Source organism: Dermacentor andersoni, chromosome 1 (genome assembly GCF_023375885.2).
Source record: "Dermacentor andersoni chromosome 1, qqDerAnde1_hic_scaffold, whole genome shotgun sequence".
Lineage (NCBI taxonomy): Eukaryota > Metazoa > Arthropoda > Arachnida > Ixodida > Ixodidae > Dermacentor > Dermacentor andersoni.
This window is the reverse complement of record NC_092814.1, coordinates 240,638,579-240,659,797: the sequence shown is the minus strand read 5'-3', so window position 1 is coordinate 240,659,797 and position 21,219 is coordinate 240,638,579. Positions and strand designations below refer to the sequence as shown.

At 38.7% G+C, this 21,219-nt stretch overlaps 1 protein-coding gene across 9 annotated transcripts in view; it reads left to right on the top strand.

The window, feature by feature from the left end:
* Positions 1-8: 8 nt before the first annotated feature.
* twin (CCR4-NOT transcription complex subunit 6-like twin) overlaps positions 9-21,219 on the top strand; it is a 300,870-nt gene continuing 279,659 nt past the window's right edge. For 6 of the 9 annotated variants that reach the window (XM_050195834.3, XM_050195832.2, XM_050195829.2 and 3 more), the window contains exon 1: positions 9-896. In XM_050195834.3, the coding sequence (XP_050051791.1) occupies positions 878-896 (19 nt within the window). In that variant the 5' untranslated portion in view covers positions 9-877. Of the gene's footprint in view, positions 897-14,198; positions 14,324-21,219 lie in introns of all 9 variants that reach the window. The other 3 variants (XM_055063546.1, XM_050195821.2, XM_050195820.2) reach the window with 3 other exon arrangements.

Sequence of the window (21,219 nt, the reverse complement as noted above, 5' to 3'; positions counted from 1 at the left end):
AAAATAATGGTAAATAGTTTTATAGAGAATGATAAAGTTGTTTTTATTTTGACGGAAACGTTCTGTTTTCTTGCGGTGGAATTCGTTTTTGTGGTACCATGATGGGAAAGTAGCTGCTTTCACTGATACGCTCACTCGAAAAAAAAAGAAAGTGAAATTCGAAACAGGCTTCTCTCGGTCGGATATTCGGTTCATTCGTTATTAAATGAAGGTGCGTAAACTTATAATATGCATGGTACGTAATGTTCTGCCAGCAGTGCTTCTGATAAGATGCTTTTTGAGTGTATAAGGAGAGTTGCGGAGCCTTGTACGCGGACGCTTCTCGTTTGTGTGAAGCTGGTGGGGAGTGATGACGGCTTGTGGAATTTATGTCGCATATTTATTATTGCAATATTGTGGTACGGGACATCACTTGCTTGCCTTGGAAGTGATACACTTGTGGCTAAGAAGAGCGTGCATTTTGCGTGTTCCGTGAAGTGATCATGTGCACCATTTGCGTGGCGGCAGATGTCAGTTGTCATGCTACCGTGCTCCGAATTGAAACCCTACTGTAAGTGTGTAACCAGTGATCTTTAGTGCCATACCTGTCCGGAACATCGCTGGCATGTGCGTCTGTGCTCGTCTGCTGTTCCAGTAGAATGTAGAAAATAGCGGGAACTGTGCGTGGCCCTCGAAAGCAGTGCTCATCGACGGTGGCACCGACATCGGCGCGTGTTCTTTGACAACTCGCAACTTGGCCATCTACAACGTGATGCATGTGTTCACGCGTGATCAAATGGAAGAAAGAAAGAAAGTCACTGTGTTTTCATAGCAGAACGAGGCTCGTGGCGCACGTGGCTATGCCACGGATTCGAACACCGAACACCAACCTCGAGAGATGTTTTACTATTACCCGAGTGAGTTGTTTCTTTTGATTCATCTCTAACGGATTAATGTTGATTAAAGATACAGTATTTAAGATGACCAAACTTGACATTTCTTAGTTTTATTTACTTATTGCGTGGGTTCCATGTAGTGAAAAATCGTTTCAGTATGTACTTTTAACCAGGCCTCAAGATTTATATGTAAACAATTTCTTCTAATTTCTAACCGTTATGTTTCTAACAAAAAGCTTCTGTTAGTTTATGTTGGTGGTTCTTGACTTCTACCGTGTTATGCTACACGACTTTTAAGGCCATGCGTTCGCTGACCCATCCGTTTGTATTTCTGTGCCATCTCATACCGCAAGTAATCGTTGTCCAAAAAAAAAAAAATTATAAAAGAACACACACATATATATATATATATACAGGGAAGAGATAGAACGCGTTTTTTTTTTTTTCTATCCCATTCCGTAAAAATTTCACGTTTAGCTGCGCTGGAAATTCCGTATGATGTAGCATTAATGGTTCAGTGCCTGTGTTCACTCAGTGCATAGTGGGTTGTTATGGAAGTTAATTTTTGTTCCCCACTTAGTTCAATTCTTACTTGCCATTAAGATTTATTGGTTCATTTTCTGAAATCGTGCACAAACAATTTCCAACAATTTCTAACCATTCTAACAAAAAGCGTGTTTGCTGTACTCTTTCAGTGTCAAGTAACCTGTTTAGCATGTCAGTTTTTCTTGCACTACACCTTGGTATTTGTTGTTTTGTAATTTGCATATTTTCTTGAACCTCTTGTGTACTTCCATCTGTTCCTGGAATTTAGTATAAGTAATGTAAATTATGCGCCGCCTCACAAATGGACGTGTCACCTTGTCAAAGCTAATATGTTCAAATGTGTCGTATTTACCATTCCTTTCCTGTAGTGAAGGAGGTGTGTTGAAAGCTTTAGCTGTAGTGCATGGTTTGTGAACAAAACGGCAGTAGCGTTTCTGAATACTTTCATGCTGTTCTGTGGACTGCTTGCTTTTTCTTCTGTTGTACAACCTGCATCATGTGCATGTTATTTCTGTTAACATCATGTGCATGTCATTACTGTTAACTTATGTTGTCATTGCAAAATTTTGTTCTGCTTTTCATGTTTTTAATGCCTCGATAAATAAAGGGGCGTTGTCTTTTTGCATATTATCGTTTGCTTTGAGCATGCTTGTGCTGTGGTCCACTTAATTTTGGGTGGGATTGGAGGCAGAGCTGTGTGCATTAGTGCTATGACTACCGCTGCTGCATATTATCAAGTACAGTGAATATTAAGACTCCAACTGCAGTTGCAGTCATGCCCTTTTATTAATTTTAGAAATATCTAATGAAAAGCACGGCCCCTTCACATCATTCTCCTTTGGCATCACTGTACTTGTGTAGCTTTCGTCAGAAGAATACAGACCAATTGTGCATATGTCTATAACCGGTGCTGGTTCCTTAGAAGCTTACTTTGCTCTCAAGAGCCAATTGCAGTCACAAAGGTTGGTGCTAGTGCACTGTGTCACATGCACTATTATGTGCATTCACTTTCTTCTTTCTTTTGAATTTCTGGTTGCTTCATGGGGAAATGCTAAATTTGTTTTGCATAAGCCATATTGCATAGTGTTAGGTTGGTGGTTGGAGGCGTCATCGTATAACTGGTGATGGGTGTAGTGAAGGCGTTCATTAAAACAGTGAGGTAGGTATCATCCACCCTTGACTGTTCTAATCAGAGTCTGTTTTTTTATGCCTGGGTTATGTATGGCAGCCAAGTATGTTTCTTTATCTGGAGAGTGCCCAATTGGGTGTTGAGATGCTGCTGATGCTGAGGTTTTCATACATTAAATTTTTCTTGGCATGCTGTCTTAAAAGCTTTCACTCTCAATGGATTCCTTCATAAAAATGTAGTTCCAATAACATGGTGGCAGTTGCTGCATACTGTGTGAATGAACCTGCAAGGTACGTTCATTTGCGCAAACATTACAGCTTGGATCACCTATATATATAGTGAGCATTATTACAGTGTAAAAACTGAATCCTCATGTGGTAACGTTGGTTGAGCAATTTAAGTGGTAATGAAGTACTGTTTGGCTACCACTGGTTCAATGATTCATGATTAGATCAGGGCTGCCATTTTTATAAAAAGCATTCAGCATAGCGGAAAATTGCTTCTTGCAATGCTAATGTCTTCCGGCGCTTTTTGTGTTCATGAGTGGCTGCATTCGATTTTCCACCCTGGGTGGAGCGTTACTTGAAAGAACGCAGAAAGCGTTGAAAGACATTAGCATCAGGAAAAGTCATCGCTGCAAAATCGTGGCCCAGGATTTCCCAAAATGGTTTCTTCAGAACACAGGGTTGCTTGAATTTCTCTGTTGCTGGCTGACACTCACACTCACAGACCCAAAACACAACTTTCAAGCTTGCACACCACACTCCAAAGTTGGCTTGTCTCTCGAATAGAATGTGCTGTGAGAAAGACACAGGCCAAAAAATCTCACTTTTCTGAGGTCGAGAGCAGCAGTGAGAGCTTCGGGAGTGCGGTTGCTATTGTAACGTTGATGTTTGGCACACCAGTCCCAGTGCTTCTTTGCAGGAAACACCGAGTAACTTTCGCCACACTCCCTTCAACTGATCCGAGCTGGCCAGGGTCTCTCAAATGCTTTCCTTCCTCCATGACCCCATGTAATTTCATGGGCCATGGAAACAGGTCTGCAAATTGCTGATTAGTGTGAGCAACAAGGATTTAATTATGAGGGGTTCATTGGAGCTCTGTCTAGCAAAATACATGCTTGGAAAATCTCCACATTCTGTTGTTTAGGCACAGTAAATATGGTATGTGTATTGTTAGAAAGGCACCAGGTTTGATCCTGGCTACCTGCTATGTCGTTTAATGCATGATGATCATCAAGTAGCAGGTTTCTTCCTCTGCTATTGAAGTTTGTCTCAATCACTATACTCCATTCCATACATAGCAGTCAACGCTCTGGAGGCTAGAGAGACTTCTTGCAGTGGCTTCGTTTGCACTTGGATATAATTCAATGTTTTTTGACCGCAATTGTGTGCAACTGTTTTTATATAGGCTCAGTATTGAATGAAACAAGTTTAATCCTTAGAAACAAATTCACTGTGGTATATGACTGCTAATGCATTGCTTTAGGTCATTTTTATTTTCGTTGATCCTTTCGGGTTTTTTATTTGCAACCCGTCGCACAGAGCCTCATGTGCATGCTCGCACGAGCGAATGCTGTTGGCATGCAGCAAAGCATAGACGGAAAGCATGGAGTGATAACTTTTCTTGAATGAACTTCTTGCGTAGCTTCCTCAGCATTGACTTCTATGTATGAAAGGGAGTATAGTTGCATCGGATTGATGAAGTAAGTGTAGAGAAAAATATTTGCAACAGTATTGCTTTGTTGTACGTGGGGAGCCTGATGTTACTCCAAGAGAACAGTAGTTTCAAGCAGCCATCCTAGGGTTGTATTAGTGTTTTGCATTCGCATAGCATGCTGTCCTGTGCTTCACGTCGCTGGAGAGATGGGCATCCTGTCAATGCACTTGAGACCTATGCAGCATGAAAATAATGCTAGTGGGAGGTGTGCCATTCCTTTCATAAGTTCCATGGGCTTGGCCAGTCAACACGTAGTGATGTTAGCAAAAGAGACTGATCCCCAATATGGCCATAGCTATCTGATGGATTGTTTGAAGAACCAAAGGGTTCACTTGCTCAAATGGCTGAGGCAGTCACCTGAACTTAATACAAAAAAACATGTTGTATGTAGTGTGATATGTGGAAAAGCCAAAAAGGTTGACAAGAAACTTGGATAACTGCAGTGGGATTGAGCAAATATAAAACGAGATCATGTTTTCTGGATTCCCTACCTCATTGTCATTTTGCAGTTAGTGCAAATGAAAGTGCAGTATGAAGTACTGACCATCTTGGCACCTTGTCTGTATACTCTGTTCATTGGGCTCTTTATCTCCTTCTCAACAGCTGTGCTGTCAGTGTTGATTAGCACTGGCATTGAGTCTTCTAAAGAAATGGTATTACCTCTATATTTATTGTAAAATTAAACTAGTTACTGTTTTTACAATGCAAATTTATTAACAAACCTATAGAGAACAATTGCTGTGCACATATTAAAGCTGTAAAATTTCCCATTTTCATCACTCGGATCTACTTCTCTGCTGTACCCAACTGCATTTCCCTTCCCTTAGTACCCATTCACACTAACGGGCTACCGCTTATCTGTTTTATATGTTGCATGACCTAACCAACTCCATTTCTTCATCTTAATTTTAATGAGAATATCAGTTACCTGCATTTTCTGCTTAAAACATATTGCTGTCTTCCTACCTCCGTATTGTTTCATCTACTGTTTTCCATTCCATCACTTGTTGCATGTTTCATAGCTTCTTTTTAAGTTTATTTATCCTTCAACTTTTCACCCCATAGGCTAGTACTGACAGAACAATAGACAGATTACATTTATTATCAATGTTATCAATAAAATGCCATTAATGACTTGGGCATGCATTCCAACCCATTTTTATTTATAAATTCCCTTCTATTGATTGTGGTACCCATGACTTCTTAGTACTTTGCTTACAAATGTGTTAAAAATTTCCTATATGAATCCCAGACCTTGTGTATCCTTTCATAAAATAAATGTTTTTCTCTGCCTTAAGTGTTGGAGGCAAGTGGTTCTATCATAGCTTTTTTATTGTTTGCTTTTGTGATAGGTGTTTAATTCTACTACCATTTGATCTGTCATCTGAGACCTTGGCTGCGATTTTATAGTGATGCCTTTTTTTGATGCTAATGCTTTTTGCATTTGTGAATGGTCAGAGTGACACTCTGCCCTGGCCCTGCACTACGATGCGCAGAATGTCTCTGAAAAAGAGAGTGGCTTGTAGGTATAGAGATACTAAAACATGTGATGCTGAACTACAGTAATGCAGGGGTCTAATGCATTGTTGTTGCTTTAAGAGAACTGAGGAGCTCTCAAAGCAGTACATTTTGTTGGCAATTTGAAGCGAACACTCTACAGTAGTTATGATGCGTACATTGTTTTGCTTTTTAATGGTGACAATGTGACAATATGCTTTTATATATTAGCTGGGCCACAAATGCGTTGATAGAAAGTGTATTTGGCTCATAGAAGCCCCAGCTGTGATGCATATGTCTTCATATTCTAGGGATTACTGTGGTTGGTTCTCTGATGCATCATTATGACACTATAATAATGGAATAGGGCATATAAAGAAAGTTAATGCTGACCTTTTACTACCCTCACTTAAAATAATAACCATACTTGCAATTTAACTCATTGGTGAACATTTACCTACAATGTTAAACAACACCCACAGACATGCTGCATCAGGTATGCATTGGTGTGCCCCTTTTAACAGTCTCGAATTTTATGCAGTTAAGGTTTTGAAATTGCAGTTGACTAGTAAAGAGGGAGTTAGCAGTTGTATTGTATTGGCATTCTGTGTGTCTTTTCTGTAGCATAATTATAGTTGAAAATCATTGCATAAAATATATGAATATGCTGACCAGTAATGAACTAAAAAAATCGAAATTGCAAACAACTTACCTGACTTAATCTGATAGCATATAACTTTTTCATAATGAAGTGGGTTAGAAATTCGTGAAAGGTCAGTTACTGAATTTTTTTATTTGAGGTAAAGAATTGCCATCTTTGTATGAAATTGCAAATTTCAATACTAGCATATACTGCCCAAATTTGCAGTGTAATATAGCATAAGCAGAATAATAGTGTTATAAGACAGAGTACAGAAGCAATAACTAGCATCATTGCTCATTAACCTGAATTATGGAGTGAATTTTCATTCATCTTCATCTGCTTCATCCATTGAAGATTTGTGAGATTTAGATGCAGAGTTGTATTGCATCGTCTGTACAAAACAAGAATGCTGTTTACAGCGTAGGAAAACAAAGACTTTTTTTTTTTCAAGATTGATTGTCATTTGCATGTTTCATGCAGAGCACTAGTTTTTCGGAAATTGTTACATAACTTATTGAGGTGCATAAGACAATGTTCACTAATACAGTTGGTAATATAAAGTAAAAAATGGAACTGAACCATGGAACTGGGGAACGCATGTTATAGGGGAGCCTAGAATGAGCTTAAGTTGATACTAACTTTGAAGATGGGGGTTAAACTGTGCAAGCAACATTTGACTTTTTCTGAAAATCTGCTGAACAGTTGTATAAAACCTTGCAACGTGCACCAAAATGAAAATTTATTTTCATTGCATTTCTTACCTTCATGAAGTTACATAGACTGTGTGTGCTTGTTTAAATACATGCAGTTAAGCCAGTTTTTGTATTTACTGATAAACTAATTTCTTACTTAAAGAGTTTTGTTTCAAGTATACTTTGTTTCACATGTAGTGTCCAACACTGTGGAAGCTCCGCAAGAACTTTGGTCATAAAAATGTATTACTCCACGTGTTTCATGGTCAAATTGTTAGACATTCGTCTCTGAATCAAAAGGGTGTGGGTTTAGCACCTTGCCTAGAGATTAAAAAAAATTTGTGGTCAATTGAAAGTTTGCTTCAAGTAAACTTGGTGCAGTGTTTTTTGAGCATCGTACCAGGTTTTTGAGATTACATGCACAGTGCATGTAATCTCACAAATCTGGTACGATGCTCAAGATGCGCACTGTGCCAAGTTTACTTGAGGCAAACTTTTGATGTTTCATGTAATCTCACAAATGCGACATGATGCCCTGCACTACTATGATGCTCTGCACTGGTGTGACACTCTGCATCTGGTATAAACCTTCACTTACTTCGCAGTGCAGCTATTCACCAGTCAATGCTTCACTGTGCACCAGCAGCATATGCTTGTGCAATCCATGTGAGCATGCACCTCAATGGGCTGCAAATAAATATCATGAAAAGGAAAAAAAAAGCAAAATGATCTAAGACACTGTACTAATGTGTATAACTCAGCTTGTTCATTTTGAAGGATTACCACTCTTAATGAATACTGAGTTTAAATAAAGAGTAGTTTCACAAGATTGCTGGTAGAAACACTAAACTATTTTTTGGTGTTAACGCAACCACTGCAAGAAGTCTTGCTAGCCTCCACAGTGTTGCATGTGATGTATGAAACTTGTCAATCAACTGCAGGCGAAATATCCAATTTCTCACTTGGGATATTGCATAATGTCAAGTAGAATAACACGGATTTGAGGGGTGCTTCACTGTTCTGGCCCCTATCTCAAAGCTGTGAAATAGTTAAGTGTGTAGCAAAAGTACCTGATGTTAATTTTTGGATACCTTCAGTACAACAGCATGGTACATTTAGGGGCACGTGTTTAGTCCCTGTAATCATGTAATGGTAGTTGAAGGCACATTATGCTCCAACCTTTCATACGCTTTAAAGCAGGGGTCTCTAAAATACATCCCATGGGCCAGGTCCAGCCTGCAGGGGCCTGGCAACTTGCCCAATGATGGCCATAGATCATAATAGCAGGCAACCCACCTGCAGCAGGAGGCCTCTGACCAAAAGCCTGGTCACTTGGTGTTGCAAGCACCTTCCCTTGTTTGAATGGCGAGAACTTGGCGAGTCTAAGGCAGTGATTTGAAAGCACACATTGCTGTTTGCATTTTAACTCACCATATTGTGGTCGGAACTTTCACTGGTAACATTCGCTTTGCCTTCCATGCACTCCATTGTGCATTTTAAGCAGTAAATATTTATGAGCGGCATTGATAAAACATACTGAGTGATGAGTAGAGCACCAGTTCCACTATCTTAATGTTTTCACTGTGTGATTCTTCGTTTGTAAAATTTAATGAAGGGGACCAGCTTTCTTCAAGACTTGTGTTACCATCTGGCCATGGTTCACTCTTCACTTTTTAAAGAAAGGGGGGGGAAAAAACACCTTACCAAATGGCAGCAGCAAATGTTGCCACCACAATGGAAAGCAGAGATAATACGTGCTGTTACAAAATGTGATGAGGGTCACATATAACTGAGTCTAGTGTGATTGAAGAAATAGTGGTTCTAACAATTTTTGAATGTCCACCAGTGTCTCAGCTTTCAGTGCACAATGACTTTGGGAATAATTTTTTAGTGTACATCATATTCAAAGGTAACTTGTCTGATAAAGATCTGGGGATTGGCTTTTTAATTTATTTTTCTGTATGTAGCAGTAAAGCAAAGTAACAATATAGTGGACTCTCTTCAAGTTAGTTTTCTGACTATTATTGCCATTGTTATGCAAAAATTCACATAGGCTGCCCCTCGTATTTTGCTGTTTTATTTTACAATGTCGATCTGATTGTCAATCTGCTAAAATTACGTACATTTTAGTGTTCCAAGTGGAGTAAGTGTGCACATATTCATGTTGCCTTTGTGATATCTAGTACCGAATTTTGTGTTCAATATTTAATTCTATTTGCTTCAATGTTCATCACTCTTGACACTATGCTGTCCTTTAGCCAGAAGGTTCGGAGACCCCTGATTTAGAGTATGAAAGGAGATTCCAGGGTAATGTTGCTACAAAAGTTCTGCATCAGGGGCTTATTCATATCTCTTCAGCTATCGTGTTGTAAATATAGGTGCTCTACATGGTTAAAAAAGTGCAGACTTCCAATGCTATCTTTAGGGTTTTACCATCACATATTGCTCTAGTGTGTTTAGTGTTAAAGAGTGTCTGTCAAATGCAGTGTGTATAATGTGCAATGTCCAAAATTGGGCTTTAGAGACTAATGAAAATAAGACAAGAAAGCTGTTTGAGTTATGACTGGACATTGGTGTTCAAAGCTAAACCATGGAACTGAGCAGATGTTAAATATGAAGGTGATCGTCAACAAACTAAGAAAGTAGCCTGAATGCGCTAATGAACTATTAAACAGATACTTTAGATGTATTGCAAAACTGATAATAAGGTGAATTTCATTACTGAAACAGACTGCTAAGTCTCTTTCAGTAGACACTGCTAAGTCACTGGTTTTGGAGGTAATGCATGGAGCAGTGCTTTTCTTAATATCCTCTTAGCTGATTAGGAATGTTTCTACCCTAAGGTCCCTGCAGACTTCTTGCATCCATTTAAGCAAAATGTCCTTTCTGTAAAGAACTTATTCAATTGCATGTGCAAAGCCAATGTATTCAGGTTATTCATATTCGATTCTATTAAAAAACTTCGCTATTGAAAAATAAAAATGTCACTATTAAGAAAAAAAGAATTCAGGTGTTGCACTGCTAAGCCTGAAGGCGCAGGATTGAATACTGGCTGCAACGGCCACATTGCGACAGGAACAAAATGCAAAAATGCCTGTGTTTTGTGCATTAGGTGCACGTTACAGAACCCCAGCTGGTCGAAATCAATCTGGAGCTCCCCACTACGGTGCGCCTCATAATCATATAGTAGTTTTCGCATAAAACCTCAGAATTTAGTCTTATCTTTTTCTTTTTTCACTATTCGAACATTCCTACTCTTTATGCAGTCACATGATAAAAGAGCTTTGCAGCATAGTTGCTTCCATTTCTCATTGTGCCATCTTTGGTTCGCTGGGCTGCCTAACCACAAATATATTAATGACTGCTTAATTTCAACGAAAACATTTGTTTGCTTGTTTGTTCAGGCTATTCGCTTACATTGACAACCATTGTCGATGGTTTCTGTGTAATCTTTTTCATTTGTATGCATTTGTAACCGGCTCCTGCCTAAGGCCTGAAGCTCAAACCAGCAGTACTGAAATAAATAAATAAGTTAATTAATTAACAATTAATAAAAGTGAGCTGGGTGTTAAAAGGACACTAAAGAGAAAAATAACTTGAGCTGCATTAGTAAATTAACCTTCTACAATACCGAAAAAGGCAATGTTTTCGTGAGAAGACACTTAGTAAGCCAGAAATGACGCAAATAAATGAATAAATAAATAAATAAATAAATAAATAAATAAATAAATATGAAAGACATGTGGTGGCTGTCTTTTCGAGCTCCCGCACCAGCTCGCCTTGGTGTTGAGGATTTTAACAGTGGTGCTTGGGTCTAGTTAATTTTTCATCAGTAAAGATCGACTACATTGCATTCTAAGAGAGCCAAAAACTTAATTTCTAAGATATTTTGCTGAGCCATAAAAGCCTAAATTTAAAAAAATATGCCCTGAAACCTATGACATTACACTGACGTACTGAAGCTTGGGTTTCAGCTCGAAATTAAGAAAATTGAACTTTTGACCATCATTTTCTCTTCTAATAATCAATGTGTTACTGCAAATGTAAATAAAATATGCTTTTGATAGAATAATTTGTCAGTCTAAACTGATTTAGTGTTTCTCTTTAGTGTCCTCTTAAGTGTTGTAGCACAGTTGGACAGCTTTGTACACTCAGAACAGTGGACTTAATTTCATATACAGTTTCGCCACAACTTTTTTTCTCACGTGTGTCTTTTATATTTTGATTACCATTGCTAAATTAGCTTGATTGTGTTTCATTACACCCCTTGTGCAGTTATTATTGGTACCTTCAGATGGTCCTTTCATACTCACAAATGTGCAGTATTGTGCTAACGGCAAGTTGGGGATCCCGTCACTGTGGTTGAATTGTCTAGTAAATATGCATCCTGAGAATTTTAGTACTTTACCATAAGCCAAGTGATGCGAAAACTGAAAGTAAGCTGAGCGAAGCGCAGCAGCCAGAAATGCCAGCGACGAGAATTCTTGGTAACCAGTGCTCATATTCCCGAAACTTCTCGTACGTAAAAGTGTTTTCTCACATAGCGGCATTTAGATGCCCACCTCTCCCTATAGTGATTGGCGGGATAATGAAACAAAAGCTGCAGCAGTGACCAGTCGATTTATTACATTTACATAAGAGAACTTTCATAAATAACAGTACCTGATGTACAAGATACATATACAAAGCTGGGCCTTGCCAAAGCTGATATTCTGGGTTGTCTTATGATTCTTCATACACACTGTAATGAATGTAATGAATGATAGAAAAAATAGTGTCCTTACATGTCTACAGTAAATCTCGGACAATTTCGAATTAAACATTTTTGGCATCAACTTTCTTTCAGATCTTGTATGAGAGCTATATGAAAGTGTAAACCCTAATTGTGCAACGTGGCATGCTGCATTCATATAAGGTCGTTGCTAGGACATGTGGCTTACTGGTTGTAAATCAGGCCAATTGAATGCAAGTCTTCATTGCAGCTGAGTTGAGCACATGCCTATTACCTAAAGGGACAATAAAGAGAAAAATGATTTCACCTGTAATAGTAAATCACCCTTCCACAATATCACAAACACCGCTCTTACTGCGATAAGTTGCTTGGTCTGCCGGGAAAGGCGCAAAAACGAAATACAGGTGGAAACGCTGCCTTGAAATTCCTGCAGCAGCTCGCTGTGACATCATGGATTTTGACAGCATCTGCTAAGTCCTAGTTATTTCTCTATCAGTAAAAATGGACTACATTGTGTTCTAAAGGAGCCATGGAGTTAACATGGCAAGTTTCGAAATTTTTGCTAAGTTGACGTGATCCAAATAGAAATATGTGACGTCACATTGACTACTGGCATTGGGATTTCAGTGCGAAATTAAGAAAATGAAACTTTGAATTTCATTTTCTCTTTTAGTAATCAACCTATTATCATGAGATTAATGACAATATTGAGTTTTCAAACATCACCAGAGTACTCTGATTTAGTGTTTTGCTTTAGTGTCCCTTTAAACTAACATGTGAACGAGTCAAACTAATAAAGTGATCCATACCTATATTTTTCTATGTCTACAATTACAAGGTCAGTTTGTTATATGTTCATTAGGGGTGGGTGAATATTTGAGGTTTCAAATACAAATTGCATATTACACACTTAACTATTCACATTTGTATTCAAAAATGAACTATTGGATATTTTCATATAATTGAAGCTAACCAAATATTTCACAACTGACTGTTAAAGTCTGGCTACTGTTCTCTGTTTGCTAAACAAAATATCGTAAATTATCATAAATTGAAACCAAAAAAAAAAAAAAAATTCTAAGTAATGCAGAAACAAAGTGGATGCGATTTTTTTTTTTTTTTCATGGCAAAAGCCTACATGACACCTGTGATTTTTGCTTGTAGAGTGGCTTTCAGTTTTTTTTTGGCAGTCTAGTCATGTAGCAGTTTCAACTTTTACACGACTACCAGTGATGTTTTTCTTGCAATGGGCCCTTTTACATGTGTGCTATGGCACACAAGTCCTTCTGCACCTTCTTCTTTTTATGCGTTGCATATTGCAATCACTCAGTTCAGCCCTTGGGCACGGCCGGGCAGCCACCATTGACCTTTAGCGCAACCACGTGACGTGACGTCACGACAGCTGGAGGAAAAGCTGGGCCCCAACACAATATGCAACGCATTCTTGGCTTAACCAAGCTAAGCCTGGCCATTTTTCACAACTTCTTATCTTTCTTTAGCAACTATTTATTCAGCGATATTGGAAAGCTAGTCATACTACAGCCATTCACTCTTGGAAAGCTTGTTTGCAACGAGGCTCTAAAGATGTTGAGAGGCTATTCATGCAATTTTCTTTAATGACAATTAATGATCCTGTGTTTAAAACTGATCCTTTGTCCCCGACAGCTGTATTTTTTTTTCGTTAGTCTAGTACTGACTACTGAATTGTACAAAAATAAATCTTCCTGTAAATATATGCATCTGCGTTTGATTATTCAATATTCAATACTTACTATTCATATTTTGTTTCTATTCGAAACAAATATTTGCACACCTCTAGTCTTTACAAGATTTACTCTTGTAGCTCCTCTCTGGCTGGCCAGACATGTGTGCCACTACTTTATGGATATCAGATTTATGTTATTTAAAATTAGTACAACCTTCCTCCCCTCGTGCTTCGTTCGATTTTTAAATTCTATTACCCATTTGTGGAAAACTTGACAGCTTATTCAGGCTTTCTCATTGTGGTAGTGCCGATTAGGTATACTGGCAGCACTACGGAAGCCGTGAGAACTCTTGGCTTTCCATTTGACAAAACTGGGCACTTGTCACTCTCCTCTGTATTCTGCACTGAAGTATGGTAACGTGCTACTTGCTGCACTTCCTGCCCTTACACGGGCCCCCTTTCAAGGTGTGTGTCTTTGATGGAAGCATCTGAAAAAAAAAACAAGCCAGTTTTATCACCATTGTAGCTGTCCTTCTCTGTGTACAGGTGTAAAAAATACAAGGCAATGTTTCTTCAAGCTAGGTTTGCTTGGCACCTATGTTCAGCGAAGATGCCTAGACGATGATAGCCTTGTACATATGATTTCATGTCTCTTTAAAGTATTGGATCCAGTCACCACCTGGGTGAAAATCGTCTTGAAGCAAGTAAGCGAAGTGTTTTGCCTTCTCCACCAGGATTGGCAGACTGATTGGCAGGTTCTGGATGCTGGCGCTCAGAAACGACTGGTACAATGCTTCATCAACCTCTTTTATTGTGATAGCAATTATATGAACAATCCAAGCGAATTTTAGCCGTCAGCGTCATTGTGGGGCTCCGGATATATTTAGGCATATTTATACTATATGCTTATCCATGCCATATGTGCGCCTTATATTGCTACACTATTATATCATTAAAGTTGCTCATATAAGGTCTTACATTCTTGGCTAAATTACTCTTCAAAATTTGAGAATGGCAGTCCACAAACAAATGTCATGAAAGATAACAGTCACAGCACATGCCTTTTATGTCAAGTCTTCTGACGCTATTAAATATTAGAAGCGCAAAATAATATCAATGCTCAAACCTGAAAGTGATGCAGTTTTACTGGCGTGACTCTTTACTGGCAGTGCCAGTGCGATGTGATTACAGGCCCCACACGGCATGTTAAATAATGGTGCCAGAAATCTTTGGCGTACCAGCGTATGTCACGTCGGCCCGCGCAATGCTAAACCTTACTGTTGCAGTCGGTGCTTAGCCCTTCAAGCAATACTGCCAATTTTTTTGCTTTGCCACATTTTTTTTTTTTTTGCTTCCACTGTCCACGATGTTCTGATTTTCAAGCAGTTTGCTCGCAGAAAATATAATTGAGATCATCGGTTGCGAAAGATAACTCCACATGAACTTGCACATCTTCTTGCCCTTGTTATGATCTCTGAAGAAGCTGTGCTTTATTTCCCGAGGTATTGGTATGCACTTTCTCTTCACCAATTGTTGTGCTATGCATTGAAGTGGAGGTGTAGTAGGTTCATCCATTGTTTTACAAGCTCTCCGGAGAGGTTGTCGAATGAACCATCAGAGTCGAATGTCTGGCGAAGTCGAATGTCTGGCACATGCTGCAGTCGCATTGTGAAAGCATGCTTACTACACAAGGCTCACTGAAAAGGGATGCTAGGACCTTTAGAACTGCCAGGATGTATGTTTCATTACCTTCTGTTCATGAACGTGGCATGACTGGAAAAGGTGGGTCTCAAGGGAGATCAGAGAGGATGTGGGGAGGTCAAGATTTTCACCTTGCTTTCACTTTTGAAGCAGTCAATTGAGGTTTCAAGGGGGGAGCAGCATGCGGCACATACACATGTATACATGGCATAGTGTTATCATGTGAAAATTGCAACCCTGTTTTATTTTTTTCTTCCTGCTGACTTATACTTTTTTGTTATGACCGGTAACTTGAAAGCACTGGAGTAAGTTGTTTATCTTACCATAGAGCACAATGTGACAGTGCCGTATTTTTATTGTTATATTGAATACATTGTTCAAAGTGGTATTGTTATAAGTGAACTTAACTGCATGTGTTTGTAAAATGAGAAGAATATATGGATCATTGCATTCTATGCACATGAAAAGTATGTATGCTAAATATTGTTATATACCAAATTTAAGTTAATAAGAGGCTTTACAAAATGTGAAAGCTGACGTGTTATGACACATTTCAGCTCAAAAAAAGTGCTCCTGAGTGTCATGGTGATGACACTGCATCAGCGTGCATGTGGTGTTTTTGTTAGAATACAGAATGAATTAATGGATTGGTTGAAGAGCAATTTATTTTTGAGAAAGGATGACTGTTTGACCTTGTTGACACTAAGGATGTTATGGAACAAAAATAAAGGGAAGTTATATTAATTGACAGGTGGGTTTCTCTACCTCGCAATCTGAGCTTTAGTTGCAACCATTGCATATCTCAAATGGCAGACACCCAAACAACTGAATAACATTTGTCAAACTGCCACAACAGCAGCACAAGTTAAATAGCAAAACTGTCTTATAAAATTTGGTTTGATCTTTTCAGTAAAATGCAAGAAAGTGCCATATTTCTTATTTTGGGGGGATATAAGGGGCATTTAAACCTGGCACTTCCCCAAGATTGTCACCACCTTGATGCAAAGCATATAATTTGCGTGCTATGCACAATTTATTTATTCAGAGGTATTGAATATGAGCACAAGGGGAAGAGAATGCATTGTGCTGTGCACATTATGTATTCTATTATTCTAAATGGTTCTGATTTAGTTTATTTACAAATAAGAATGCGTCGCTGTATTGTCAATAGAATTCAGCCATAGTAATAAGTGCAAATACTCTGTTTGGAATGTGCATGCAGTATTATTCAGGTGGATGTCAGGGTTGATGGCTGTGAAAGATCCTTTAGCTTTACCCTGGCTAAACATATAGTCTGCCACAAAAGCTTACCTAACATGCATTCCTGACATTGTGAACTTCTACTCTGTTAAGGCATGACACTTCCAATTTAGTGGATCCCTATGTAGGTTTCCTAGGTATACTTTGTGGCGCAAAATACATTTCTTGAAAAGGGACAGAAGAAAGGAAGACAGTGGAGCGATACATCTATCGTATTATATTCCGCAGAAATATGCTTCATCCAAAGTATGTTATCATGACCATGTTGTTCTGTCACACCTTGGCTCACTGCGCATGAGCAGAAGTTGTATTTTCTTCTATACGTTTGTTCAGGCTGTCATTAAACAGTTGGTAGTTTGGCGCTTCACTGTCTTCCCTTCTTCTGTCCCTTTTCAAGAAATGTATTTTGCGCCACAAAGTATACCTAGGAAATCTAAGCACCAACTTGCCCAAGAAGTCCTTTTGGAACACCCTGTGTAGGTCCCAAGGGTATTTCACCCTGAAACTTTGAATTTGAGGCTATGTGCTTAGGTTTAGCAGGGATTCAGCTTTTTCACAAATCTCATGTCCCATAAACTTCTTTGGCTGACTGTACATACATGCCTTCGTGTGCCTTAAGGTTAGACTGAGTTTCTGCTGGGCATGCTTTACATAGTGCCCCATTTTTTCTAGCATTTAGTTACATAGAGCATCTGAGCTTATAATTGATTCCTTGATCATTGCATGGGTTAATAAAGTATTTATTATTTATGATACACACTATCAGAACTATATAAGGGGAGTTCTGCCCGATCACTTCTTTGATAGCAGTAAGAAAATGGCAAACATTGGTTTGGTGTTGGGAGTCACAAGTTTGGCTTTCATTGGCAAGAGTATTTATTTTTTGGTGCCAAACCTTACTCACGCTTGGGCCCAGAACAAAGCAAATGATTATTGCTTGTATACTAAAGCTTCTGCAAATGTTTATTCTTGCATAGTTTGAGAAGCTCATTTGTAAAGCGCAAAAAGAACTTCTTGTTCTTGCTTCAGGAAATCTATTGTACCCACTTCCATTAAAGACTGGTTTATTCTTTCTTCAGTGCTTATATTAGGCTGCTATATTTTTGCACATTTGTGCCTAAATAATAGATGTACAAGAAATTACCTGTTTCATGGGTTTAATTTGAAAAATGTATATATGGTGGCGCCAGCTACAGCTAAATTGAAGTTTTAAATTTGAAGAATGTATTTTAAACATATAAGCATTCCATAAGAGAACCTTCATGGGAAGGGAGGAGATGAAAATTTGTTCTTATAAGGCAAGAAGTACGAACTAAAGCTGCTGACATTGCAATTTGAGCACTGTGTGTGCTCTGATTTATTGCCATTTCAAGCACTTGTACATCTTTTCTCATCATGCGTCAATGCAACACTTAACACCATCTGGCTGAATCTAACAAGCAACAAGGATAAATCATCTGCTTTCAAAAGCGTTTTTGTGGGACCTTTTCTACTGGTTTTGACATTGCTTCAAGCAACTATTTGAGATTTTCAATCAAGAAATCTTGATCACAGTGCAACCAAAGTACAGCGTATGCTAGCATCAGTTTGAGCATCAGTTTGTATAATTTAACTTCAAGAATCTGTGCTATTTTTTTGTGGAAGTACACCTGTTTTGTGAAAATGAACAGTTCGCTGACTGGCATATTTGCCATGGCAAATTGAAAATGACAATTTGCATTTGCCGTTGGTTTGTAAGCACTGCAATTTCACACTGAGGTGTGGTTTGGTTGTGTGTATTATAAAATGAAGTGTTTGGCACCCATAGTTGCTTGGTTTATGTGGCTAATTGGAAAACTATGGCTATTTTCACTTTCAGTTTTTGAGAGAGTGAGTCCAATCAGACTGGTGGACTGGTGTCACTATTTACCAGCAGAGCCACCTTATCCCCACTGTTCATGTTACTTGTTTTGCTTATCTGCTGGCAGTTGGTGATATCAGCCTGGCCTCACCTACTGTGCCTAAGGCCAGGTGTGCAGATGCAAATTGTTCTTAATTTTTTACCAAACAAACCAAGACACTGTCATTGCCAAATCATCTTTTTAGAATGTAGGCAGGATAACATAATTTGTGGTAGACTTCACATCCAACAAACTAGCCATACATGGAACTTGTTACTTAAAGCTGTGGCACAAGTGGCGTAGATACAGATTTAGCTTCAGAGTGAAGCATAGCTGTATGGTTAAGCTTAGCCACTCGTGCACAATTTTGCTTTCATCAATCATATTTGAATGCACACAAAGTGTAACATGTGTGCTACATATTTACATATAATGCATACCATGCAGGTATGAGTGCCAAGATCAATATTTTGTTCTGAACATGTGTCGTGACAGCACTTCTGTCATAAGTACAATCTCAGTTACCTCGCAGGTTGTCATTAATAGATATAAGGTGCCATAACAGCTTTACAATGTTTACTATTTCAATGCTGGAGATTCCCTAGTAGTTATTTCAGTCAGCATAAACTGAAATGTGTAGTGTAGTCATGCATCACTGCATAGTGATGCTTGTGATAAAATAGGTCTAAATGACTCGCAGCACAAAAATCTGTTTTATATTTGTGGTTACAGGGCATTCATTAGGGAACATGTTCTCACAAGATTATATAGAATAGGTAAATTTATGCAGTTACAGCATTTTGATGCAATTGAGTGCTTCAGTTCACTCACAGCTGCGTGCATTCTTTCTGTGAGACATACTCATACCCAGCATGTCATCTCGTTAATATGCAAATTTTAAAGATTTCCTTCTGGCCGCTCACACTTCTACAGGTGATGAGCTCCTACAACTGTGATAAATAATGCATAAAGCGTCCCTTCACAAGGAAAATTTCTTCTGTGGCCATCATGATAGAACCATTCAAGCTAAAATTTAGCACTACACTGGCTGCATCTAGCATGAAGCAAATGTACACATAGTTGTTGCATGCATCTGGCCCTCATTGACTTATCAAAACTGCACCTAATCTCCGAATCTCAATTGAAAGGAAGTTGGTCAAAATGATTGCTTCCTTTGGAGCAATATGGCTGTCTGCAGTGAGCAACTATCGGGTACAAGGCACTACGCTGTGCCTAGTTTTTCCTTCAAGGATGGATGCACCGTCACGATGAAAGAACTTTAATTTATTCATTGCTAAATTGCAATTTTTGATCAGTTAGGAGATAAAGAATTCAGAATCACCGAAGTACGATTTATGTCTCCTCAACTGATCAAGGATAATGGTGGTCTTGCCGGCGACATTGTGGGGCTCCCCACAAATAGTAATAATACCACACTGCATTTATTCATCCAAAATTCTCTAACAAAATGTTCATTGAAATTGTACCCACTGAACTTCATTCAGAATGTTCGAACGTGTTTAGAGACCCTTAGGTATCAGGATAGTCACTAAGAATTTGGTAAAATGTAATATTTACAACCAAGATCAGTACTCTCTGTCCCCTCTTGCATGCTGTCGTGAGCTCTCAGAGGTCCATGAAATTGATTTAATCACTAATGTGTGGACCCAGTGATTTTCAAATGTTTCAGTCATTGATAAGCCACTATGCGAATGGTCTGTCATCAGCACTCATTTGCTGAGCAAAGGTTGCAAGTTGAGTGGGCATGGTTCTCTTCTATAAGTAAATTTAAAGGAGTGCAAAAGATAACATGGACACGGAAAAGGACTAGACACCACACCTGTCGTGTCTTTTCTTGTGCTCCTTTAAATTTACTTTATACTATGAACCAACTAGCCTAACAGTAAGTCTTATTATGGCTCTCTAGAAAGATATTTTTTGGAAACTGGAAAGTGTATATATGAAAAAGGCAGGGAAGATCTAAGGGGAATTTCAGAATAGTGTTTGCCTGCGCTCATTGGTTGTGCATAGCACGAAAGGTTTCGAGAAGAAAGCACTGACAAGGACAGAAAGGGTGGAGGACACGTGCTCGTGCCGCCAGCGCGTGCGACCTCCCACACGACGAGAGATGATGCACACACCACTGTGTGTGTCCTCCCTTTCTGTCCTTGTCAGTGCTTTCTGCTGGAAACGTTTTATCTTATGGGGACACCTGTGTACAGCCACCATCATACTTGACCTTCAGTAGCATGCCTGAGGCATTATGTTGTTTTCTTTCAGATGGAACTAGAGTGTTTTGGTGACCATTCTTTCATGTACTAGGCTTTCTATTTCTTCCTAGAAACAGTGGTATTTCCTTTTTGCGGCTTGCATGTGGCAAGTAAAACTGCTAAAAACTTGGCTGCATACCTATGGTTCATAAAAAATTTGGACGATTTCTCAATTATTAGTAGAATGGATCAAAATCTTCCTTAATAACCAATCCAATCTCCCTTCTTTGTGTTGAGAATGATGCAAGTATGTTGCTGTGAGGCCTTCCTCAAATGTTCGTGGGTAATTGGAGTAGTATGTGTATAGAAAATGGCATTCATGTTGTCCAATGGAACTGACACCGATGAAAATGCACATACATGTTAAATAGATTGTGTAAACAATGTTTGTTGATTAATAATACAAATGGAAGTTATTACATTGTAACAATAGTGAAACTGTCACATGCCACTTGATCTTACTTTTTATCTGCTAGTGGTAGGTTGCTTTTCTTTTTTAATTTATTGGTTTGTCTCTATTGGGGCTTGTTTTAGAGAATCTTGCAGCGTTATTAGAAAGTAAGTTTCATT